This window comes from Scylla paramamosain, chromosome 48 (assembly GCF_035594125.1).
Source record: "Scylla paramamosain isolate STU-SP2022 chromosome 48, ASM3559412v1, whole genome shotgun sequence".
NCBI lineage: Eukaryota > Metazoa > Arthropoda > Malacostraca > Decapoda > Portunidae > Scylla > Scylla paramamosain.
Window position 1 is genome coordinate 274,152 of NC_087198.1, and position 27,080 is coordinate 301,231.

The 27,080-nt window shown below is 44.0% G+C and overlaps 1 protein-coding gene across 1 annotated transcript in view; it reads left to right on the plus strand.

The window, feature by feature from the left end:
• Positions 1-240: 240 nt before the first annotated feature.
• The window catches only part of LOC135095202 (uncharacterized), a 30,578-nt gene continuing 3,738 nt past the window's right edge, over positions 241-27,080 (plus strand). The window contains exons 1-5 of the mRNA XM_063995987.1: positions 241-323; positions 14,094-16,280; positions 16,905-17,251; positions 22,142-22,312; positions 24,421-24,574. Coding sequence (XP_063852057.1) covers positions 14,133-16,280; positions 16,905-17,251; positions 22,142-22,241 — 2,595 coding nt within the window. The 5' untranslated portion in view covers positions 241-323; positions 14,094-14,132 and the 3' untranslated portion in view covers positions 22,242-22,312; positions 24,421-24,574. The remainder of the gene's footprint in view (positions 324-14,093; positions 16,281-16,904; positions 17,252-22,141; positions 22,313-24,420; positions 24,575-27,080) is intronic.

The window sequence follows — 27,080 nt, forward strand, 5'->3', positions numbered from 1 at the left end:
CTGTTTCTGAAAAAAAAAAAAAATCAGTGAATTATAGCTAGTCAAACAGTGAGTATATTTTTGGATGACTCTCTCTCTCTCTCTCTCTCTCTCTCTCTCTCTCTCTCTCTCTCTCTCTCTCTCTCTCTCTCTCTCTCTCTGTCTGTCTGTCTCTCTGTTTATACAGATAGATACAGATAGATAGATGTACACAGGTACAGACTTGTGCTTGTGGAGTATAAATGTAAGAGCATGAAGCACAGTGTGTCTCTCCCCACAGGCACCTCCCGCCTCACGCCTTGCTTCCTCCCGTCTCCCAGAGTCTACACACCTGCACTCTTGAGGTGAGTACACTTACTCTTTTCTTTCCTGGTAATTGTTTTCACTGTGTTTTCTATTGCACACACTCAGAAAGTAGAAAATTAGGCACTAACGAGGCAAGACTATATACCACAAACACTAAACCCAATAATTATAATAAAAATAATAATAATAATAAAATAATAATAATAATAATAATAATAATGATAATAATAATAATAAATGATTTATTAATAAGGCAGTTTACAAACTGAAAATGTACAGAGGGGGTGGGAAAATACTTAACATTAATCCTGAAGCTAAGCTTAATATAGAAGAGGAATACTGTTGATTGATGGCATGGTGGGAATCGCGCTGAGTCTGTACCGCTCCGTGGCGAGGTGCGTCAGGCAGCAGCATGTGTCTGAGGCGTGGATGATGCAGAAGTCCCCTTCCAAACTTCTCCAGAGCCTCTCGGTGCCTGGTGGATAGTCTGGACGTCTGAACAGACTCAGGGTGGTCAGGGCTTCATCACAGGTGATGTAGGCAGGGACAAAGATGACCCTGCACGCCCTCTTCTGCACTCTCTCCAGCTGGAGCTGTTGAGTGTGTGTGAGGGAGGAGGACCACGCTGGGGAGGCGTACATGAGTTTGGGGAGGATAAAGGTGAGGCACACTCCCCTTAACTCGTCTGTCAGTGTCCCCAGCGACCTGAGGCTGCGCATCATGTACAGCTTGTAGGTAGCGGATCTTACGGTGCTGGCGACATGCTGCTTCCAGGTCAGCTGGTCGTCCACCGTGACTCCGAGAAGAACATCCAGAGGCACATCGGACCACCTGGAGGGGGTGAGGGCCCACTGTGAGCTGGGGAGAGGGCACTGGTACAGAGGAGGTACAGAAATGCATCACCACAGTTTCACTGTGGTTGATGGTCATCCTGCTCTCCTCCGTCCATGTCTCCAGTCGCTCCAAAATGACTTGCAGTGGCGAGTAGTCCGTGTTCCTGTTGGAGACTGGGACGCCCACGGTGCAGTCGTACACATACTTCCAGCGATGAGGGTGTCAGTGAGGGCGTCGTTAATGAGGAGGAGGAAGCATAGTGGGCTCATCTTGGTTCCCTGGGGGACCCCACATGTCAGCTGTTGGATATTAGAGACAGAGCCCTGATAGCGAACGGCCTGACGCCTCCCTGAGAGGGTGTTGGCTAGCCACGCTACCAGGTTGGAAGGGAGACCAAGACTTATTGCCTTGCTGAAGCCAACAAAGTGATCAACAAGATCAAAGGCTTTTTGAAGTCCACAAAAGCAACAGCTAGAGAGGTGTTTCGCTTGTCCAGGTGGCTGTGGATGAAGTCAAGGAAGCTGGTCAGGTAATGGGAGGTGGGGGTGGCTTTAATATTTCCAAACTGTCTGATATCCACGGTATAACAAGTTTTGGTGTAGGCCCAGTCATACACAAAATCTTCACAAATAAAGCTAGGGATGGGGGTGATAGAGACTGGCCTGAGGTCACCGAGGGACAGTGCACTGGAAGCTTTGCGGATGGGAGAGACGTAAGACGTCTTCCAGTCCGCGGGGCAAGAGTGTTGGGAAAGAGAGGCGTTTATTATGGGGCATAGCGGTGTTGCTGGCTCTTCCTATATGGGAAGGTCAGTGGGTGTGGTGGATCTTGGTATCTTTAAGTATCCTCTGTATCTTGGTATCTTGGTATCTTTAAGTATCCTCTTAAAAACATCCACCGTTTGGACAGTGGGGGGAGGGGAAGTGGCGTGAAGATGGGCAGGAAGTGGAGTGGTGTGGAGGGGAGGGCAGGTGTGACAGATAGCGGCAAAGTGGTCGTTCATCTCCTGAGCCGCGAGATTAGCAGGAAGGTGTGAGGTGCAAGGAAGAGATGAAGTGTGCTTTTGTAGGCCACACAAAGCTTTGCTGCTAGCGAACCACTGTCTGTTGTTGGCCTGCTTGAAGTGGTGTATCTTGTCCGGGTAATAGCTTGACTTGGCAGCCTTAATCTCCCTGATCCCTCTGTTTCTTAGCTTCCTGTATAGGTCCGGGCAGGAGTGGAACGACCACGTCCGCTGATGCATGAGTCTTTTAATGCGGGGCGTCATCCAGGGGGCATCAGATGTGTGCACTGTGACGCTCTCGGCTGGGAAGTAGCGGTGGAAGGCTTCTGTGGTGGTGGCGACGTAATTGTGCCATTTTGAGTGGATGTCCTCCACATCCAGCACCTCGGTCCACGGGTGTTGTGTCACCCACTGCCCAACCTCCCTCATGGCTGAGTCAGACATGAGGCGGTGGGTCCTGTGGGTGTCCACAGTATGGAGAGGTGGGTGCTCCGTCCCACGCACGGAGGAGTCGCCCTATTCATGAGACGCTGCAGAGTCAAGATCAACGGAGCGACATCTTGCGAGTGGCGAAGAACCTGAAGGATACAGGAAGAAACTTTGAACGGATTTGCGTGAAGAAGGACGTTCATCCGGCGGCGAGGAGAGAAACGACAAGACTGAGGACCCGAGAAAATGAGAAGCAGAAACCAGACAACCAGGGAGTGGAAATTACGTATGACTGGCGGCGGCGAGTATTGCTGCGTGTTGTGTTGTGACTGATAGGTATTTCCCAAATTTTGGCATGGAAAGAATTGGAATGGACAATTGAAAATATGTGCTTGTAATACCTGTGGTGTGAAAAATAAGCTCCAAAGCCCTGAAGTGATAAATGTTGCTTTAGAATTTGACATGATATGGATCACTGAAATTAAGTAACGTTAATTAGTAGCTTGCTTGGTTTTGATTTATATATGAATAAAAGTAAACAAAATAGTCGGAGAGGAGGAATTATGATGTTGGTGAAGTGTGCGTTGGTGCCATATATCACATGTGCCAACATTGCAGCAGAAGGACAAACATGGGTCGAGCTGTCCTGCTGCCCTGGGATGAGGCTTGGCGCCATGTATATCCCACCGGTCGACTCGCCCTACCACGACCCGGCGCTGCTGTGGGAGGGGCAGGTGACCGACTGTGACGGTGCCATAGTGGTCGCTGACTTGAACGCACGTGTGGGTTGCCTACCAAGTAGAAATATAAACGGAAAGAGATGTGAATATAATGGTGTGAAATATCTTATAAGTAATTGCATGGGCCGGACAATACCCAACATGTGTGAAGAGAAAGAAATGGTAGTTGCTAATCATTTGAAATATGACGGAAAGCAGCGAGGAGGGAATTTATCTTTTAGGCGTAATGATCGCTGGACATCGGAAATCGACCTGTGTTTATCGACCTGTGTTTAGTTAAGTATAGCAGTTTGAATGTCCTGAAAGACTTATGTACAAGCCAAGTTATGTCGTGCTCAGATCATGCGCCACTCACTCTAACAATTAACACTGACGTTTTTAAATGAGTAACGCCATCACGGCTACTTGAGCGCGCCAGTAACTTGGGTCGGACGCTGACACACAGTCCCTAGCTGCACCACTAATATCGCGACAGGCCTGCACCATGACAAAGTGGATATAGAAGCGTTCGTGACGAGGATGGCGCTGTGTGAGCCGCCAACCCTGGGCGTGGTGAATGAGGAAAGTGTGCAGGACGTGGTTAAGGAAAGCTGCAGGGAAGTTAATGGAATAGCAAAGGAGTGTAAAAAGACGAATGTTGCGCGTGAGGGAAGTGTAGACCTAAAAGAGTCATGGAGGAAAATGACTGTGATAAAATTTGGAAAGCAATTAACTGGAAAGGTGAAATTAGAAGTAAAGAAGGCAGTACCCAGCCTACTGAGAGTCAGTTTAAGATTCATTTTGAGGAATTATTGAATCCAGTGATGGAGGAAGTTGGAGAGGTAAACTTTGAGCAGGCACCAAGTATTCCCATTGTGGATGATCCTTTCACGTTTAGAGAGGTGGAAACAGCTGTGAGAGGGATGAATAAAAAGAAAAGTTTTGTTGGAATAAGTCCTGCCCTATTAATGAACTTACCTATGAACTGGTTGATGTTTTTTCTTACAATGTTCAATGTAATTTTTGATAGTTTGTGTTTCCCACTAGCCTGGTGCTATAGTAAGTTAAGTGTATTATTTAAGTGTGGTGATCGCATGCTTTGTGATAACTACAGAGGTGTTAGTATAATGGACACCCTAGCTAAACTCTATGACACACTTATTATCAATAGATTGAAAATGTGGATGGATGTGGACAATTGTCAAGCAGGAGCAATGGAGGGAAGAGGATGCCTAGAGCAGATATTTACACTGAGATTATTGTGTGATTATGTAAAATACAAGAAATTGAAGTTATATGTATTATTTATAGACTATCGTAAAGCATACGATAAAGTACCGAGGTCCAGGCTGATAGAATGCTTAAGATCAATAGGATGTGGAAGAAGGATGTTAAAAGCAATTTATGTTATGTATCGCTGCACACGTAACGTGCTTAAGAGTGCCACGGTGGAGTCGTCAGTGGGAGTAAGGCAAGGCTCACCTTCCAGCTGTCTAATGTTTGTGATTTACATTAACCAGATGATTCGTATGCTGAAGGAACAAATAGCAACTAACAGCTACTTGGGCGCACTGCACACAACATCTCGGGATATGTGCATCAGGAAACTCAGAGTTGTCATCGATTATTGCAATGATTATGGAATTGTTCTTAACGAGGACTAAATTATTTTTTTTGTTTGAAATAACACTCAATGTGATAAAGTTCCATTAAAAATCGAGGGACACGTTATTAAGTACTGTGACAGATACAAGTATTTAGGGGCCTGGTTTACCGACAGCGGTTGTATGAAGGACGTGGTGTCACTACACGAGGCAAAGTGTCAGTCAGTCGTTAACAAATTTTCTACATTTTGTGCCTCGAACCCTGATATGCCTCAGTGTTATAAGCGACTTGTTTTTGACGCGGCTGTGTTGGCTGAACTGAGATACAGCTGCAAGACGTGGCTGACAGACAGCTGTGTGTCACTCACCAGTCAGTACAATAAACTTATGAAATGTCTCCTGGACGTGACAAATAACACAAGCTCAAACTTGTGTCATGTTGAATCGAGAATTAAGCCAGTTTATCATACTGTCTGTGTCCGATGGAAACGTTTCTTGGAGAGGAAGCTGACTCTATCTACTCGACAGAAGTGAACCATTTCATATTGTATTTAGTTGATGCAGAGAAGCTAACACCCCTGGTTATAAGTTTATCCAGAGCGCCATACAGTATGATAATCATATAAATCCTCTTGACAGAATAATTAATTTAATTACCAATAAGCCACAAGACGCAACAAAGTATCACACATATAAAACAATATTGAATTCTAGTCTTGGTGTCCATAATATTTATTCAGATTACATATATGTCCTTGATTTTACACGTTTGGCGTTTACTAGAATTCGACTGATGTCTTATGTAGGTACGTGTGTGAAGTGTTGAATAGTTATAGGACCTAAAAAGAAAACAATACTTAATTAGAACTACTTGTTGCATTAATATTGGTCAAATTGTGTTAGACGTTATGCTGAGTTATGTATCTATGTTAGTTATAGCATTACTGCTAGTAAGTGCTTGCTAATGCTGGTTACTTTGCATCGCCTAATTCTTAAACAATACTTAGGTGAAAGTGTTGTTATTTATGTTTGTAAATGTATGATTCTTTATTTGGACCACTGGCAAATTTTGTACCTTTCACTTTACTGTATGAATAATTTCTTTGGTCAGTAAAAGTAACTAACTATCACGTTGGGCGGCGGGTGACCGGACCCTCGCATACGACGCAGGAGGTAGTTGCGTTCGTACGTTTGCACGGCAGCACACATTATCCTTTATGTGTCGACACGCACTCGCTAAATGTGTTCACAAGTACAACAATCTCACCAGGGCGAGCCTAAAACTAAAAACTAAGAGTTGAAAACTGAAAAAACCGAGGTCACTATCAACAGGGGGCGGGGAAGGCAGGAAGGCCAACATGCTGGCCGAGGCTGCTCTAGAGCGCCTAAGGTCACACGTTCTTTCCTTTCCCATGTGTGTGTGTGTGTGTGTGTGTGTGTGTGTGTGTTATAACAAGAGAAGTGGCATTAAAATACACATAATTTACCGACAAGCATTGCACGACAACATTACTGCCGTGATTAAAAGTACTCCTGTAAAATACTACATGGCATCATACAAGCCAGGCAGAAGGGGAGCGAGGCCCAGCGACCTTGAAAACACCTGAGTGACTGACAAGAGGCATAGAGAGAGAGAGAGAGAGAGAGAGAGAGAGAGAGAGAGAGAGAGAGAGAGAGAGAGAGAGAGAGAGAGAGAGAGAGAGAGAGAGAGAGAGAGAGAGAGAGAGAATAGTGCACTGTACAATTTTTTGTTTATTTCCGTGAATAAATTACGGTGTCCATGAATAGTATTTTTCTCTGTAATCCAGCACACACACACACACACACACACACTGATAACAATAAAAATAATAAAAAAAATATGAATCAAGGAAAGATGCTAAAGCGGACACTGAGGGTTCCAAGGAAGTAGTAGTAGTAGTAGTAGTAGTAGCAGTAGTAGTAGTAGTAGTAGTAGTAGTAGTAGTAGTAGTAGTAGTAGTAGTAGTAATAGTAGTAGTAGTAACAGAAGCAGTAGTAACAGTAGTCGTAATAATAATTATAGTAGTAGTAGTAGTAATAGTAGTAGTATTCATAATAATACTAAAAGTAGTCGTAATAATAATATTCGTTGTAATACTAGTAGAAGTAGTAGTAGTAACAGTAATCGTAATAATAACAGTAGTAGTAGTAGAGTAGTAGTAGTAGTAGTAGTCGTAGTAGTAGTATTAGTACTAGAAGTAATAGTAGTAGTAGTAGTAGTAGTAGTAGTAGTAGTAGTAGTAGTAGTAGTAGTAGTAGTAGTAGTAGTAGTAATAGTAGTAGTAGTAGTAGTAGCAGTAATAGAAGTAGAACGACTATTAGCAGTAGTAGTTTTTTTTTATGTAGGAGTGACAATGGCCAATGGCAACAAAAATATAATAAAAAAAATGCCTACTGAAATGCCAGTCAGATCAAAAGGTCAAAGCAGTGGTCAAAAATTGCTGAATAAGTGTCTTGAAACCTCCCTCTTGAAGGAATTCAAGTCTTAGGAAGGTGGAAATACAGAAGCAGGCAGGGAGTTCCAGAGTTTACCAGAGAAAGGGAAGGAGGGGAGGCATGCAGTTAGCAACATCAGAAGAGCAGTTAGCATGAAAATAGCGGTAGAAGACAGCTAGATATGCAACATTACGGTGGTGAGAGAGAAGCTGAAGACAGTCAGTTAGAGGAGAGGAGTTGATGAGACGAAAAGCTTTTGATTCCACTCTGTCTAGAAGAGCAGTATGAGTGGAACCTTCCTAGACATGTGAAGCATACTCCATACATAGACGGATAAGGCCCTTGTACAGAGTTAGCAGCTGGGGAGGTGAGAAAAACATGCGGAGAGGTCTCAGAACACCAACTTCATAGAAGCTGTTTTAGCTAGAGATGAGATGTGAAGTTTCCAGTTCAGATTATAAGTAAAGGACAGACCGAGGATGTTCAGTGTATAAGAAGGGGACAGATGTGTGTCATTGAAAAGAGGGGATAGTTGTCTGGAAGGTTGTGTCGAGTTGATAGATGGAGGAATTGAGTTTTTGAGGCATTGAACAATACCAAGTTTGCCCTGCCCGAATCAGAAATTTTAGAAAGATCAGAAGGCAAGCATTCTGTGGCTTCCCTGCGTGATATGTTTACCTCCTGAAAAGTTTAACGTCTATGATAAGACGTAGAAAAGTGCAAGGTGGTATCACCAGCGTAGGAGTGGATAGGACAAGAAGTTTGGTTTAGAAGATCATTAATGAATAATAAGAAGAGAGTGGGTGACAGGACAGAACCCTGAGGAACACCACTGTTAATAGATTTAGGAGAAGAACAGTGACCGTCTACCACAGCAGTAATAGAACGGTCAAAAAGAAAACTTGAAATGAAGTTACAGAGAGAAGGATAGAAGCCGTGCGAGGGTAGTTTGTAAATGAAAGCTTTGTGCCAGACTCTATTAAAAGCTTTTGATATGTCCAAGGCAACAGCAAAAGTTTCACCAACATCTCTAAAGGAGGATGACCAAGACTCAGTAAAGAAAGCCAGAAGATCACTAGTAGAGCGGCATTGACGGAACCCATACTGGCGATCAGATACAAGGTTGTGAAATGATAGATGTTTAAGAATCTTCCCGTTGAGGATAGATTCAAAAACTTTAGATCGGCAGGAAATTAAACCAACAGGACGGTAGTTTGAGGGACTAGAACGGTCACCCTTTTTAGGAACAGGTTGAATGTAGGTAAACTTCCAGCAAGAAGGAAAGGTAGATATTGACAGACAGAGCTGAAAGAGTTTGACTAGGCAAGGTGCAAGCACGGAGGCACAGTTTCGTAAAACAATAGGAGGGACCCCATCAGGTCCATAAGCCTTCCGAGGTTTAGGCCAGCGAGGGCATGGAAAACATCATTGCGAAGAATTTTAATAGGTGGCATGAAGTAGTCAGAGGGTGGAGGAGAGGGAGGAACAAGCCCAGAATCGTCCAAGGTAGAGTTTTTAGCAAAGGTTTGAGCAAAGAGTTCAGCTTTAGAAAATTATGTGATAGCAGTGGTGCCATCTGGTTGCAATAGAGGAGGGAAAGAAGAAGAAGCAAAGTTATTGGAGATATTTTTGGCTAGATAACAGAAATCATGAGGGGAGTTAGATCTTGAAAGGTTTTGACATTTTCTGTTAATGAAGGAGTTTTTGGCTAGTTGGAGAACAGACTTGGCATGGTTCCGGGCAGAAATATAAAGTGCATGAGATTCTGGTGATGGAAGGCTTAAGTACATTTTGTGGGCCACCTCTCTATCATGTATAGCACGAGAACAAGCTGTGTTAAACCAAGGTTTAAAAGGTTTAGGACGAGAAAAAGAGTGAGGAATGTACGCTTCCATGCCAGACACTATCACCTCTGTTATGTGCTCAGCACAAAAAGACGGGTCTCTGACACGGAAGCAGTAGTCATTCCAAGGAAAATCAGCAAAATACCTCCTCAGGTCCCCCCAACTAGCAGAGGCAAAACGCCAGAGGCACCTTCGCTTAGGGGGATCCTGAGAAGGGATTGGAGCGATAGGACAAGATAAAGATACGAGATTGTGATCGAAGGAGCCCAACGGAGAAGAAAGGGTGACAGCATAAGCAGAAGGATTAGAGGTCAGGAAAAGGTCAAGAATGTATGGCGTATCTCCAAGACGGTCAGGAATACGAGTAGGGTGTTGCACCAATTGCTCTAGGTCATGGAGAATAGCAAAGATGTGGGCTAGTTCACCAGGATGGTCAGTGAAGGGAGAGGAAAGCCAAAGCTGGTGGTGAACATTGAAGTCTCCAAGAATGGAGATCTCTGCAAAAAGGAAGAGGGTCAGAATGTGCTCCACTTTGGAAGTTAAGTACTCAAAGAATTTCTTATAGTCAGAGGAGTTAGGTGAGAGGTATACAGCACAGATAAATTTAGTATGAGAGTGACTCTCTAGTCGTAGCCAGATGGTGGAAAACTTGGAAGATTCAAGAGCGTGGGCACGAGAGCAGGTTAAGTCATTGCGCACATAAACGCACCATCCAGCTTTGGATAGAAAATGAGGATAGAGAAAGTAAGAGGGAACAGAAAAGGGGCTAATGTCGGTTGCCTCAGACACCTGAGTTTCAGTGAGGAAAAGAAGATGAGGTTTAGAAGGTGTTCTACAGATTGAAAATTAGATCTTAGACCGCGAATGTTGCACAAGTTAATGAGGAAAAAGTTGATGGGGGTGTCAAGACACTTAGGGTCGTTGACAGAAAGGCAGTCCGACCTGGGGACATTTATGGTCTCCTCCCCAGATGGGGACTCCGAGGCTGGTGTAGGAGTCGCCATGATTATTTTAAAATTTTAGAGTAAAGGGTGTGTGTGTTATTAGGTGCTTGTAGTTTTGTGTGGAGGAAGAGAGTTGTCTTTAGAGGGCAGGCTGTGACTGCCCCCTTGTGTTGTGAGACACAAAGGGAAACGTTCAGTGAGGTCACAGCTGGGTTTAATGATAAGTTCACAGCACCCCCTGAACAGTGCTGCACACCTCACTGGGAGTAATTATCGTTTCGGCAGGTAGTAACAGTTAACAGAAGTAAGCATAGTAGAAGACAGAGAAGGTTGCAAGGATGTAGTAGTAGTAGTAGTAGTAGTAGTAGTAGTAATAGAAACAGTAGTAACTAATTGTAAAATTAATTATAGTAATAGTAGTATTAGTTGTAGTATTCATGATAGTACTAAAAGTAGTCATAATATTAATAGTCTTAATACTAGTAGAGTAGTAGTAGTAGTAGTAGTAGTAGTAGTAATAGTAGTAGTAGTAGTAGTAGTAGTAGTAGAGCTACTATTAGTATTAGTAGCAGTAGTAGAAGTAGTACGAGTATTAGTATTAGTAGTAATAGTAACAGAAGTAAGCATAGTAGCAGTAGTAATTGTAATAGTAGTAGAAGTAGTATGTAGTAGTAGGAATAGTAGTAGTAGTAGTAGTAGTAGTAGTAGTAGTAGTAGTAGTAGTAGTAGTAGCAGCAGCAGTAGTAGTAACAGTATTAGCAGCAGTAGTAGTAGTAATAGTAGTAGCAGCAGTAGTAGTAATAGTAGTAATAGAATTGTAGTAGCACTAGTAATTGTAGTAGTAGTGATAGTAGTAGTAGAAGTAATAGTAATTGTAGTAAGTAGTAATTGTAGTAGTAGTGATAGTAGCAGTAGAAGTAGCAGTAGTAGTAATAGCTGCAGAATTAGCAGCAGTAGCAGTAGTAGCAGCAGTATTTAGGTAGAACGAGTGTGAGGTGCGGTTCACACCAGCCAGTCACTGTCACCGCCGTCCGTGACGTCATGAGTGGGGGGGAGGGAGCGAGGAGAGCACCTCGTGTGTGGGCGGCGGAAAGGGGAAAGGAGCGTGAGGCGGGTGGGGGCCGGAAGGAGTGGATGGTGGGTGGGGGGCAGGAAGGGGCGGCTGGCAGGCTGGGAGCTGGAAGGAGTGGGTTGCTGGTAGGGGCCTGGCAGGAGTGGATGGCGAAATGGGCTTAGGAAGAAGTGGGTTGAGGGTAGGTGGGGAGGAAGTGGGAGGAGATAAGGACAGGAAGGCGTGCTGGCAGGTAGTGGCCGTGAAGGGGCTGCTGGCAATTGGGCGGCCAGAAGCTGCTGCTGGAGGAAGTGGGAAGGAGTGGCTGGCGGGTGGTGGGGAGAGAGGTGGGGGGTAACGAGGCGTCTCGGACAGACACAACAAGATGGCGTCTGTCTGAGAAGGTGTCAAGCTTAGTTTCCCGAGCCAGCGGCATGATGGGACTAACAAAACACCAGCAGGAGGTCTTTCTGTACACAACATGCACATGTACACAACACACGTGTGGCTGTACACCTGGCGGCTACTCAACACACCTGGTACACTACTGGTAGCACACTTCAGGGAGGGCTTGGCCAATCCTGGTTATCTTGACCACCACTAAGTCTTTGAGGAGGAACACAATGCGATACACACGCGCACCACACAAGATACGCCGCCACACTGGCTGCAGACTGAGCGGCGTCCCTTTGGCTCAGTGTTTCCAGGCCGTTCGGTACTTGAGCGACACACAAAGGTCTACCTAATATACAGGGACTTGTTCAACCAACGAACACACTCATATCCACAAAAAAAAAAATAAATAAAATAAATAATATGAAATAAATAAATTAAATAAATAAAATTAATTAATAATGAAATTATACTAAATTATTAAAATTACTATTACTTCACTCTTACTACTACTATTACTACTACTAGTACTACTACTACTACTATTGTGTGTGTGTTATATTATTGATAGCAATCATAGTAACAATATAAGAACAAGAACTACTACTAGTACTATTATTACTACTATTACTACTACTATTATTACTACTACTATTACTAATATTAATGCTACTACTGCAGCTGTTTTAGCAACAATTCTTAAGGCAATAACATTAATATTCATATAGTCGTAGTAGCAGCAATAGTAGTAGTAGTAGTAGTAGTAGTAGTAGTAGTAGTAGTAGTAGTAGTAGTAGTAGTAGTAGTAGTAGTAAAAGTAGTAGTAGTGAGAAATCGCGAATACTACCTCTACCACAACTACTACTACTTTTTCTACTACTACTACTACTACTACTACTACTACTACTACTACTACTACTACTACAACTACTACTACTACTACTACTACTATTACAACTACTACTACACACGCCTGCTTATGAAGGTCGTGAACAATTTCATCTGGTACAAACGTAGCTGTGATGCGAGCAATGGCGAGTCACCTTGGTGGATCCCTGTCAAAGTGTCTTCTGAATTGTCTTTGCACTTCTTTGACATTTTCGTGCCTCCAGTAACACTTTATGACAGATGTTCTTCCTTCACAGCTTACTCTTACTTCTGACATTACTATTTTGCCCAACTGTTTCTGAAAAAAAAATACATTCAATGAATTATAGCGAGTCAAACAGTGAGTACATTTTTGGATGACTCTCTCTCGTTCTCTCTCTCTCTCTCTCTCTCTCTCTCTCTCTCTCTCTCTCTCTCTCTCTCTCTCTCTCTCTCTCTCTCTCTCTCTCTCTCTCTGTCTGTCTGTCTCTCTGTTTATACAGATAGATACAGATAGATAGATGTACACAGGTACAGACTTGTGCTTGTGGAGTATAAATGTAAGAGCATGAAGCACAGTGTGTCTCTCCCCACAGGCACCTCCCGCCTCACGCCTTCCTCCCTCCCGTCTCCCTTCATTCATAAGTACTTCACATTATTATTAATACATCAAAATCTTGGACATAATGCAATATTCAAATTGGCAGAAAATGTTTCTCACACGAGAAGTAACAACGTTAACCTTATTTGTGCAATACTGACAACAATATTATTCACAAACAGTGTGACAAGTTGGACCAAAACTGTTGTGAACAGTTTGCCTCTTGATAGACAAAGTTCTTCTTACAACTGATAAAATGTTCAAACAAACAACAGGTTAAAAAGTAACCACTTCATCAACAAAAGCTGTGATTTTGATGCTATTTATTGCAGTCATCAAAAGTAACCACTTCATCAACAAAAGCTGTGATTTTGATGCTATTTATTGCAGTCATCAAAAGTAACCACTTCATCAACAAAAGCTGTGATTTTGATGCTATTTATTGCAGTCATCGCATTTGTTGTTGTTATTAGTATTATTGTTATCACTATCCTTGTTGTTATTGTTATTATCATTATTTTATTATTATTTAAGTTAGTGTGAGACACTTGTATTAGTGTTTAGCTTCTCTGTAGCGGCGAGGTACTGTCGCTGTACAGTACAGTTCATTATGTTGTTGTACATTATAATTTGTTTGCACTCCTGCCCTCTGCTCTACTGTACAATACACCGTCAGAGAGCCTCGGCTCACGTGACTGTGTATTGTATGTACACCTTGAAATACTTTGTATTGTGCTCACCAATACAGGTTTGCTTACCTGCTTATTTACTTAACTACTTACTTACTGACTGACTGACTTACTTACTTACTTGCACACACACACACACACACACACACACAGTCAAGTCTTGCCTCGTGTTGTCTTGTCAAATGGTTTGGCCACAACACACGTGCCATGCCGTGTGCCACAGTGTCTCTTACTCCCATCCACCTCTTTGTCTTGTCCCCACATCCCGGTGCTCACGCCGGCCACTTCAAGGCTCAACTCCCTCCCTCCCGCACTCAGCCTTGCAGGCCACGTCTCTCCTGCCCTGCTCCTCACTCGGGAAATTTCTTTGCAGGCTGCTGGCGAGAGGAACTGCCGTCCCAAGCCCTCCACCATGGCCGCCGCTCCGAAAGTTTGCGTCCGTCGCATTAAGCTTATCTGTCTCATGGAGAACGCAGGCAAGGACGTCTTGACCTTCGTGTTGAAGCGCGGCGCGCTGAACGCCCCCGCCACGCCGCCGGGCCAGTCCCTCACTGACTACCTTGACAACTTCCCTGAAGACTCGACAGCCAACTATGGCAGGATGAGTAACAAACAAAAGAAAGCAGCAGTGAACCACACCGACCGCCGCCAAGCACAACGCTTCCCTTTATGGGACAATTTTGACGTGACTTTGCTCTGCAAAGCAATAAAGCTGACGTGCGAAGGCCTGGCGAGAGATGGCGATCCCGAATGGGGGAACCAGAACACCCTGGAGGGATTGGTAACGAAAATCAAGGATGAGCGGAATGAACTCTTTCATGAAGTGAAATCTTTCAGCGAGGCAGAGTACCAGCACAAAGTCCACGAGTTAGAACACCTCTTTATCCGAGTCCTCGCCGCAGCCAAGACCAAATACTGCATTCCTGACGCAGAGGTGACACCCGTGCAGGACAACGCCCGGCAGGTCACTGATACCTTCAGAAAAACAGGAATGGAGAAAGAAATTTTAAAAGATTATTTCAGTATCATGCACCAAGAATTTCTGAGAGACAGTCAGACCCACCTCAAAACATCCTATGATCGAGTGCAAACCTTTGATCCTCTGTCCTTCCTTACCAACTCCCCAAAACACCACCATCACATCCAGGACATTTTCTGCAAGATGTCCCTCGTGGAAGGAAGAGGACACCTCCAACAGAGGCGAGACATCGACACTTGCGACGTGCTGACGGTGACGCGCCGCGCGGGACAGAATCCACAGCCGTCCACATCCTCATCGGCCACGCCGCCCACGCACGGCGCCAAGCCACAGCTCATCCTGATCAGGGGCGTGGCAGGAAGCGGCAAAACGACCCTGCTCACCTTCCTTGTCTCAGAGTGGCTTCAGGAGCCCGGCGCCTGCACCATCAAACACCTGGACGAGTACGACATCGTGGTGCGTGTCTTGTGCCGCGATAATGAAGGCCCATCTCTCCAGAACTTCCTCAAAGTGATCCTCCCAAACCATTTTGCTGTGATGGACGAACACCTCATCCCCCTCCTACAACAAAGCAAAGTTCTCTTCCTGATTGACGGCCTGGACGAACTGTCGCCAGGCACTCCATCACACAGCCTTGTGAAGGACATCCTCTACATATCGAAATACTCGCCAGGCTTCACACTCGTCTGCACATCGCGTCCCGAAACAGTGCAAGACTTCCTGGCCAAATTACCTGATGGTTATGAGGTGTGGGACATGGAGATGAAAAGTGTTAGCCATGAACAAAGAATTCATTTTGTCATGAAGCATTACAACAGCTTCCCAGACAAGGGGGACAAAGACCCTGAGAGGCTTGAGTACCTCATGAAACACATTGGCTGGAAGGATTACCTCGGCCTGCCATTAAATCTATTGTTCGTGGCAACACTTTTCTACATCGATCAAGACAAGATCAAGATCACCACCACCCAGACCAGCCTGTACGTCACCATTCGAGACTGGTGCATAGAAAAACTGCAGGGCAGACTCACAGATGATCCACGAGACACAAAGACCCGCGAGGTCCACATCTACAAGGTATTGGAAGACCTATATGACGTGTCTATGCAGGCTATTCTAGAAGCCCGACTCAATCTGTCAAAACAGGAAGAGCAGAAGCTAATTTGTTCCTGTCATGAGAAAGGATTACCCAGCAAGGAAGTCATCCCAGCGTTTTTCAATCTTCAAGAAACCAGTGACAGGCTGGGGCATCATCAGACGTACGCAGCCCCACACAAGAGCCTACAGGAATTCTACGGTGCATCAGCAATCGTCCACAAGCTGGTGGAGGGCTCACACTCAGAAAACATACGACGCATGCTTCACGACCCGCCGCGCCAACAGCTCCGGAACTTGAGGAACCTGCTCCAGTACGTGGCATGTCTCTTCTGCCACCCACAAACACCACGTCGAGTTTCAGACATACGACGCATGCTTCACTTCCCGCCGCCAGAACAGCTCCGGAACTTGAGGAACCTGCTGCTGCACGTGGCAGGTCTCCTCTGCCACCCTAACACACCACTTTGTGCTGCAGCCATACAAGTAAGTTGACTATTCATCCTCTTTTCCTCATATTTGATCCTTCCATAGCTGTGTCAGGGGAACCTGCACCACTGTCAACCTCAATTTTGATCCTTACTAGTCATTAGCAAAAAAAGTACAAGAAATTATTGTAGTGACTACACGCACAGGAGGTGAAGGTGGTGGTGGTGGTGGTGGTGGTGGTGGTAGTGGCATCTGTAGTAATCAAAGTAACTCTACACACACAGGAGGAGGTTGTGAAGTGATTGTGGTGAAGGTAGTGGTGATGGTGGTGGTGGTGGTGGTGGTGGTGGTGGTGGTGGTGATGGTGGTGGTGGTGGTATTAATCATAATAACTCAACACATACAGGAGGTGGTGGTGGTGGTGGTGGTGGTGGTAGTGGTGGTGGTGGTGGTGGTGGTGGTGGTGATGGTGGTGGTGGTGATGGTGGTGGTGGTTGTGGTGGTGGTGGTATTAATCATAATAACTCAACACATACAGGAGTTGGTGGTGGTGGTAGTGGTGGTGGTGGTGGTTGTGGTGGTGGTGGTATTAATCATAATAATCAACACATACAGGAGGTGGTGGTGGTGGTGGTGGTGGTGGTGGTGGTGGTACTAATGCTAGTAACTCTACACACACAGGAGGTGGTGGACCTGCTGGCGGAGACTGGTGTGAAAAGATGTGGTGATTGGCTGTCCATGCTGGAGGACACTGAAGTGAACAGGACTGCCTTGGATTGTGTTGTCAGACACATTACAAGTCATGAGAGTGAGGAGGTAACAATAACAGACAGCACCATCACCAGTGCCAGGGCCCTCCTCCCCCTCATCCCCTCCAAGGTGGTATGGATAAAGCTAAGCAGGAAGGAATCAGACGTGCAGGGGCTCATCTTTGAACACCACAAATACACTCAGCTGTCCCTGCACCACCAATACAGGCATCCAGACCAAGCCACTCTCAGTGACTCCTTGCTGCGTGCCATGCCCAGGTGGGTCTGTCTGTCTGTGTGTGTCTGTTTGTTTGTTTGTTTGTTTGTTTGTTTGTTTAGTTAGTACCTGCACACACACACACACACACACACACACACACACACACACACACACACACACACACACACACACACCGTTATCATTATGATAGTCATTCTTTTCACAAGTATTATCATAATTACTACAATTAACATTGTCATGACCATCAGTGCCACCATCACAACAGTCATCAATGCATTATTGTTGTCACCATCAACAAAACTGAAGTAAAGCCTAACCATTCATTAACAACTACAACTGTGTTCAAATAACCAACCCTCTGGAATGTTTGTTACCTTTGACTGTAGCACAGAATGTGACCGTGACTGTCAGGACGGTGAAGATGATGATAGTGATGACGATAGTGATGGTGATGGTGATGGTGGTGGTGGTGGTGGTGGTGGTGGTGGTGGCGGTGAATATGATGGTGGGGGTGATGGCAATAGTGAACATGATGGTGACGGTGATGGTGGTGGAGATGATTAGGCTTAGGATAACATGCACTCAGAATGAGGTAAATCTGCATGCAAACATGCACCACAAAAAGGTAAAATAAGCACTGAAACAACCACTCATTTCCTAACAAAGGTATGATTAATAATAATAGGCTAATACTTTTAGCTTAGTGGAATTGATAATAACATGAGTTTTCTGCAGTGATTTACCACAAAGACTTACTTTTTTGTAAAAGTCGTGGCTGACATGAAAAGAAAAGAGGCAGACAAGTTTTTGGTGTACAAAGTAGCAATACACCTCCTTACACCGCATTAACCGAGTGTAGGACTGCCGCTTATCAAGTGTGTAGCCTGATCCTGTTCAAAACATGTCTTTCAATTACTCATTATGACACTTACAAGAAATTATAATTCAAAATACTATTACATATAGAATACTCTTCATAAACACCTAACAACTCAGAAATATGCCGCACTAGGGAAAAAAAGTTACAAATATGCACTTGTGTTTAAATGTGGTCAAAACATGCATTTGCTTGTGCACACATGCAAGGGTATAACTGTCCTAAGGCTGGTGATGATGGTGAACGTGTTAGTGATGGTGATGGTGATGGTGATGGTGGTGCTGAGGGTGACGGTGGTGGTGGTGACGGTGCTGGTGCTGGTGCTGGTGGTGGTGATGATAAAGGTGGTGATGGAGACGATGACAAGGCAAAGAGTAAGAGGAAGAGGGAGGAGGAGAAAGAGGGAGGAAGAGGAGGAGGAGGAGGAGGAGGAGGAGGAGGAAAAAAGTGAAGCAACAAAGAAAGAATACAAAGGAAGACCAAACAGCAACAGACCATGAGGTCCTTACTGGGCTGTTTGGGTAACTATTCTACTCTATTAGTGAGAGAAACAGGATAGCACTGGAGGAGGAGGAGGAGGAGGAGGAGGAGGAGGGTGAAAGTGAAAGAGAAGCAGAGGTGGACAAGGATGAAGATTAAGAAGAAAAGGAGGAAGAGGAGGAGGAGGAGAAGGAGGAGGAGGAGGAGATGAAACGTGCAAATTAAATAGTAGTGAAGATGATGTTACTACTACTACTATTACTACTATTGGTATTAATAATAATGATAATAATAATAATAATAATAATAATAATAATAATAATAATAATAATAATGATAATAATAATAATAATAATAATAATAATAATAATAATAATAATAATAATAATAACAAGCAGGATCTGTGAAACTTTCATGGCAACTTTCACCGTTTTGGCAACGCTGCCTTGATTCCTCCCTCCCTCCCTCCCTCCCTCCCTCCCTCCCTCACCCGGTCACTCCTCACTCCCTCCCCCACACGGGCTCTCAACCTTCCACTGTCATACATACATACATACATACATGCACACATATACAAGAAATCGAAGGAGGAAGCGCATGAAAAAAAAGAAAAAAGAAAAACAAAGATAGAGACCAATAATAGAATGACAGTGGTGATGACAGTGGTGGTGACAATGGTGGTGATATTGATGATCGTGGTGATGACACTGGTGACAGAGATGATAACAGCTGTGGTGACAGTGGTGGTGACAGTAGTGGTGACAGCAGTGATGACAGTGGTGATGACAGTGGTGGTGAAAGTGGTGATGACAGTGGTGATGAAAGTGGTGGTGAGATTGGCAGTAATAGTGGTGATGACAATGGTTGTGAAAGTGGTAGGGATAGTGGTGGTGATATTGGTGGTGACACTTGTGGTGATAGTGGTGGTGACAATGGTGATGACAGTGGTGGTGACGATGGTAGTGACAGTGGAAATGACAGTGGTGGTGACATTGGTGGTGAAATTAGTGGTGACACTGGAGGAGGAGGAGGAGGAGGAGGAACACGAGAAGGAGGAGGAGGAGTAAGAAGAGGAGTAGAAGAAGAGGAGAAGGAAGAGGAGGAGGAGGAGGAAGAGGAGGAGGAAGAAGAGAAAAAGGAGGAGGAGGAGGAGGAGGAAGAGGAGGAGGAGGCGGAGGAGGAGGAGGAGGAGGAGGAGGAGGAGGAAAAGGAGAATGAGGAATAGGAGGGAGAAGAGGAGGAGGAGGAGGAGGGAAAGGAGGAGGAGGAGGAGGAGGAGGAGGAGGAGGAGGAGGAGGAGGAGGAGAAAAAAGAAGAGAAGGAGGAAAAAGAGGGGGAAGAAGTAGTACTAGAAGAAGAACAAGAACAAGAACAAAAGTAAGAAGAAGAAGAAGAAGAAGAAGAAGAAGAAGAAGAAGAAGAAGAGGAGGGGGGATGGAAGGAAGAGAAAGAGAAGGAGGAGCAGGGAAAGGAGGAGGAAGAGAAGGAGGAGGGGAAGAGGAGGAGGAGGAGGAGGAGGAGGAGGAGGAGGAGGAGGAGGAGGAGGAGGAGGAGGAGGAGAAGGAGGAGGAGTAGGAGGAGGAGGAGGAGGAGGAGAAAAAAGAAGAGGAGGAGGAGGAGGAGAATAAAAAGAGGAAGGAGAGAGAGGAAGAAGAGGAAGAGGAAGTGGAGGAGGAGGAAGAGCAGGAGGAGGAGGAGAAAGAGAAGGAAGAGAGAAGAAGGAAGAGAGGATAAGTAGAAGAGGAAGAGGAAGAGAAGAGGAGTAAGAAGACAAAGAAGAACGCGAAAAAGAGGAAGAAGAGGAGAAAGAAGATGAAAAAGAAAAGGAGGAGGAGGAGGAGGAGGAGGAAAGGATGAATAAGAAGATGAGGAAGAAGCGGTGAAAGAGCAGGAGGAGAAAGAGTAAAAGGAAAAAGGAGGAGGATGAAGAAGAGGAAAAAAAAAACAAGAGGAGGAAGAGGAGGAAAAGGTAGTTGAGGAGGAGGAGGACGAGGAGGAAGAGGAAGAAAAAGTAGGGAAGAGGGAAGAAGACGAAGATGAAAAGGTGAAAGAGGAAGAAAACTTGAAGGAGGAGGAGTAGCAGAAAGAGGAGGAGGAGGAGGAGGAGAAAGAGGAGGAGGAGGAGGAGGAGAGAAGGAGGAGGAGGAGGAGGAGGAGGAGGAGGAGGAGGAAAAGGAGGAGGAGGTGGAGGAGGGAAGAGGAGGAGGAAGAAGAGGAGGAGGAGGTGAAAAAAGGGGAAGAGAAGGAATGAGAGGATGAATATAAAGAACTGTATGAGTAGGAAAAAAAAGGAGAAGGATGAATGAGGAGGAGAAGAAGAGGAGGAGGAGGAAGAAGAGGAAGATAAAAGAGAAAGAAGAAGAAAAAAAGGAAGAAGAGAAATAGGAGGACGAGGAGGAGGTCTAGGAGAAAGACGAGAAAAGAAGGACGAGAAGGGAGAATGAGGAAATAGACGAGGAGGGAGGAAGAATAGGAAGACGGAGAAGAGGAAGAAGAGAACGAGGAGGAGGAGGAGAAGGTAGGAGAAGGAAGAAGAAAAAGAAAAGAGGGAAAAGAGGAGGAAGAGAACGAGGAGGAGGAGGAGAAGGAGAGGAGAAAGAGGAGGAAGAGGAGGGAAAAGATGAAGAAGAAAAAAGAGTAGGAGGAGGAGGAGGAGGAGGAGGAGACGGAGGAGGAGGAGGAGGAGGAGGAGGAGGAGGAGGAGGAGGAGGAGGTGGTGGTGGTGGTGGTGGTGGTGGTGGGAAAAGAAGGAGAAAAAAAAGAGAACGGGGAGGACGAAGAGGAAGAGAGGGTGGTGAGAAAAGAGGAGGAAAAGATAAAGAGAACGAGGAGGAGGAATACAAAGGAATATAAAGGAAAGCCAAAGAGGAGGAGGAGGAGGAGGAGGAGGAGGAGGAGGAGGAGGAGGAGGAAAAATAGGAGGAATATGAGGTAGGAAAAAGAGGAAAAAAGGAAGAAGAGAAACTAGGGAAGAGAAAGAGAAGGAGGAAAAGGAGAAGAAGAACTAGAAGGAAAGTGAAAAAAAATTAAAGAGATGGATGAGGAGGAAGAGAAAGAGGAGGAGGAGGAGGAGGAGAAGGAAGAGGAGGAGGGGGGAGGAGGGGGAGGAGGAAGAGAACGAGGAGGAGAAGAACTAGAAAGAAGGTGAAAAAAAAATTGAAAGAGTGATGAGGAGGAAGAGAAAGAGGAGGAGGAGGAGGAGGAGGGAGATGAGGAGGAGGAGGAGGAGGAGGAGGGGGAGGAGGAGGAGGTGAGGTGGAGGAGGGGGACGGGGAGGAGGAAGAGAACGAGGAGGAGAAGGAGAGCTAGAAGGAAGGCGAGAAAAGGAGGAGGAAGAGGAAAATGCTGAAGAAGAAGAACAGGAAGAGGAGGAGTAAGAGGAGGAGGAAGAGGAAGAAGAGGAGGAAGAGGAGGAGGAGGAGGAGTTATCTTTATCAATACTATTATGAAACCGTGAATAAAGAAATTAATAAAAAGATAAGTATTGTGTGTGTGTGTGTGTGTGTGTGTGTGTGTGTGTGTGTGTGTGTGTCCAGGCAGCACACCGGTGCACAACACTCGGCCATTACAGGAGTCACCTTCGCTGGTTCACGGGTCACCTAAGTGGTGCCGGCACACAGCTGCTGCAGGGAGTACCGGGGCCTGGAGTGGCTCAGCCTGGCCGTGTGTGACCAAGACCGCCAAGAGGTTCTGGCCGCCATCAGCGCCGTCCACGCGTCGCTGCCTCAGCTACGCCTCCTCTGTGAGTCTGTGACGCTGTGATGCACCACCTGTGTGTGTGGTTGTTGTTGTTGTTATTATTATTGGTATTATTATTGTTATTATTATTATTATTATTACTATTATTATTATTATTATTACTATTATTATTATTATTATTATTGTTATTGTTATTATGGTGATGAGAGAGAGAGAGAGAGAGAGAGAGAGAGAGAGAGAGAGAGAGAGAGAGAGAGAGAGAGAGAGAGAGAGAATTGCCGATAACAAAATCGCTCTCTCTCTCTCTCTCTCTCTCTCTCTCTCTCTCTCTCTCTCTCTCTCTCTCTCTCTCTCTCTCTCTCTCATCACCACCATCACCACCATGATAATAATAATAATAATAATAATAATAATAATAATAACAATAATAATAATAATATTATAACCCATAAAATTTTTCTCTCTCTCTCTCTCTCTCTCTCTCTCTCTCTCTCTCTCTCTCTCTCTCTCTCTCTCTCTCTCTCTCTCTCTCACCACCACCACCACCGTGATAATAATAATAATAATGATAATAATAATAATAATAATAATAATAATAATAATAATAATAATAATAATAGCAATTATTATTATTATTATTATTATTATTATTATTATTATTATTGTTATTATCATAATACAAATAATAACAATAATAATATTAATAATAATAATAATAATAATAATAATAATAATAATAACAATAATAATAATAATAATAACAATAATAATTATAAAAATGATGATAATAATGAGAGCAAGAGAGAGAGAGAGAGAGAGAGAGGAAAAATTATCATTCTCTCTCTCTCTCTCTCTCTCTCTCTCTCTCTCTCTCTCTCTCTCTCTCTCTCTCTCTCTCTCATCACCACAATCACCGCCATAACAATGATAACAACAACAATAATGATTATAATAATAATAATAATAATAATAATAATAATAATAATAATAATAATAATAATAATAATAATGAAGATGGAGAGAGAGAGAGAGAGAGAGAGAGAGAGAGAGAGAGAGAGAGAGAGAGAGAGAGAGAGAGAGAGAAATAATTTTCTCTCTCTCTCTCTCTCTCTCTCTCTCTCTCTATTACTTACTCATGTTTCCATAAGAGAGAGAGAGAGAGAGAGAGAGAGAGAGAGAGAGAGAGAGAGAGAGAGAGAGAGAGAGAGAGAGAGAGAGAGAGAGAGAATCTCATCACCACAATCACCATCATAACAATGATAACAACAACAATAATGATAATAATAATAATAATAATAATAATAATAATAATAATAATAATAATAATAATAATAATAATGATAATAATAATAATGAAGATGAGAGAAAGAGAATGAGAGAGAGAGAGAGAGAGAGAGAGAGAGAGAGAGAGAGAGAGAGAGAGAGAGAGAGAGAGAGAGAGAGAGAGAGAAAATTTTTTCTCTCTCTCTCTCTCTCTCTCTCTCTCTCTTACTTATGTTTCCATACAAGAGAGAGAGAGAGAGAGAGAGAGAGAGAGAGAGAGAGAGAGAGAGAGAGAGAGAGAGAGAGAGAGAGAGAGAGAGAGGGAGGGAGAGAGAGAGAGAGAATAGTGTGTAATATTACAGCGTGTTATAAGAAGACAAGTGTCATTAAAAAGCAGGTAATTTAGCGACAAGCATTGCACGACAACATTACTCCGGCTATTAAAAGTACTCCTGTAAAATGGTACGTGGCATCATCCCAGCGAGGCCAATTCTCCTGTAAAATGCTACGTGGCATCATCACTCACCTGTTTTCAAGGTCGCTGGGACTCGCTCCCCTCCTGCCTCGCTGGGATGATGCCACGTACCATTTTACAGGAGTACTTTTAGTCGCCGGAATAATGTTGTCGTGCAATGCTTGTCGCTAAATTACGTGCTTTTTAATGCCATTTGTCTTGTTATAACACACTGTAATACTCCACAGCAGGCAAAAAATAAAATAAAACCATTAGTAATTTGAGCAAGTGGCACCTCCGAGGCTGTGTCAATGCAACCGTCTTTCCTTCACCTCAGGATATGAATTTAGTGTGTGTGTGTGTGTGTGTGTGTGTGTGTGTGTGTGTGCACAGTCCCTGCAACACACACTGACAGGAATGGTACATCACTGCAGGCCTACACGTCCCCGTGGGTGCCGTGAGGACACAGGCGTGCACCACACGGCTGCCTGGCTGCCCACGGGTGATCCTCGTGTTGTCTGGCGTGGACGAGAGGCTGCTGGAGGAGGCGGCCCAGATAGCACAGCTCCTGCAGCCCACACAGCGCCCGTGAGTGTGTGCCAACACTGCTCTCTCTCTCCTCTCCTCTCCCCTCTTCTCTCACCTTCCCTCTTCTCCCCTCTCCTCCCCTCCCCTCTTCTCCTTCCCTCCCCTCCCTTCTCCTCTCCATGCCTCTTCTCTTTTCCCCTTCTCTCCTCTTCTCTCCCCTACCTTCCCTCCTCTTCCCTCTCCTCCTTTTCCCTCCTCCCTCCCCTCTCCTCTACTCCCCTCCTCTCCTCTTCTCTTCCCTCTTGTCACCTCCCCTTTTCTCTTCTCTCCTCTCCCCTCTCCTCTCCTCCCCTCACCTCCCCATCCCTCCTCTCCTCTCTTCTCATTTCTCCTCCTCTCCCCTCCCCTCCCCCACACACCCCTCTCTTCTTTCCCCTCTTCTCCTCTTCTCTTCCTCCTTCTCCCTTCTTCTCTTCTCTTCTCCCCTCTTCTCCTTTCTTCTCCACTCCTTCCCCACCCCTCCTCTTTTTTTCCACCTACTCTCCTCTTCTCTTTCCTCTTCTCTTCTCCTCTCCTCTCCTCCCCACCATTTCTCTCCTTTTCCCTTCCTCTCCTCTTTCCTTCCCTCCTCTCCTCTCCTCTCTCTCTCTCTCTCTCTCTCTCTCTCTCTTTCTCTCTCTCTCTCTCTCTCTCTCTCTCTCTCTCTCTCTCTCTCTCTCTCTCTCTCTCTCTCTCTCTCTCTCTCCTTGTTAATGTAATAATGATAATAATAATGATAATAATAATAATAATAATAATAATAATAATAAAAAGAAGAAGAAGAAGAAGAAATAGAACAACAACAACAACAAACTGATGGGAGTTAGAGGAGGAGGAGGAGGAGTAAAAGTAGTAGTAGTAGTAGTAGTAGTAGTAGTAGTAGTAGTAGTAGTAGTAGTAGTAGTAGTAGTAGTAGTAGCAGCAGAAGTAGTAGAAGTAGTAGAAGTAGTAGTAGTAGTGGTAGTAGTAGTAGTAGTAGTAGTAGTAGTAGTAGTAGTAGTAGTAGTAGTAGTAGTAGTAATAGTAGTACTAATAGTAGAAGAACAAGAACAAAGAAACAAACAAACAAACAAACAAAAATAAACAAATAAAAAAGAAGGCAAGAAATAAATAAAAAAATCAATGAAATGAACAAATAAATTTAGAAACACATCAATGAGGAGACAATGGAACAAACAAACAAACAAACAAACAAACAAATGTAAACAGAAATAAATAAACAAAGCAACAAATAAAGCAGGAAAAAAAGGAATAAGGAAAGAGAGAAAAGCAAAATGAAAGAGAGGAACAAATAAACAAAGAGAAAAATTAATGAGCCAAGAATCAAGGAGGAAAGCATTCAAACAAACAAACAAACAAACAAACAAACAAACAAGTGGGTACTTATAGAAAACACGAATGATCAAATAAAGAAACCGACTACCTTTCTTTTTTTCCAACATTCTATTACACACACACACACACACACACACACACACACACACACACACACACACACACACACACACACACACACACACACACACACACACACACACACACCGTATAAGTAATTCCTTTAAGTGTTTTAAGTAATCCATGACATGGTGGAATATTTTGTTAGGTCAGTTAGAGTGAGGTCAGGCTAGGTGGGGTACATTAGATTAGGTTGACTTGGGTTAGCTTAGGTAGATTAGGAGAGGATGAGTTAGGCTAGGTTAGGATAGGTTAGGTTAGGATAGGTTAGGTTAGGCTGAGTTAGGTTAGGATAGGTTAGGTTAGGCTGAGTTAGGTTAGGTTAGGTTAGGTTAGGTTAGGATAGGTTAGGTAAGGTTAGGCTGAGTTAGGCTGAGTTAGGTCAGGTTAGGCTTATGATCAAAGGCAACGAAAGCACATACATATATTATTATCTTCCTAATACCTTTTTTTCCTTTTATTTATTTATTTATTTATTTATGTATGTATTTATTTTATGATATTTAATTTTTTTTGCTATGGTGAGTGAGGTGAGGTTCAGTGGGTATGTTACGTTAGGTTAGGTGTGTTAGGCTTGTTACCAATACTTTTATTTATTTATTTTTTTGTAAGTAATTGTTTGAGTGTTCCTTCTTTCCTTTCTTTTTTATTCTTTATTCTTTTTATTTATTTACTATTTTTTGTAAAGTGTGTTAGGATGTGTGAGGTTAGTTAGGTAAGATTAGGTGCGCTAAGTTAGGTTAGGAAACTTTATGAAACTATATCTTCCTCATACATTCTTCTTTGTTCCTTTAGGTTAGGTAAGATTGTGTGTCAGGTTATGTGACGCTAGGTTAGGTTAGGAAGGTTATGTGAGGTGTTAAATATTTAAGTAATCACCCAGGTGTTAAGGTTGTTGTTGTGTGTATGTTAGGTTAGGTTAACTGGGTCAGGTTAGACATGTTAGGTTACGTAGGGTAGGTCAGGTTAGGTTAGGCTAGGATTGTAGGGAGGCTTCTTTTTGTTTATAAGTAATCATCCCACTTGTAAGGTTAAGTTGGGTCAGGTCAGGTTGGGTTAGGTTAGGAAGGTT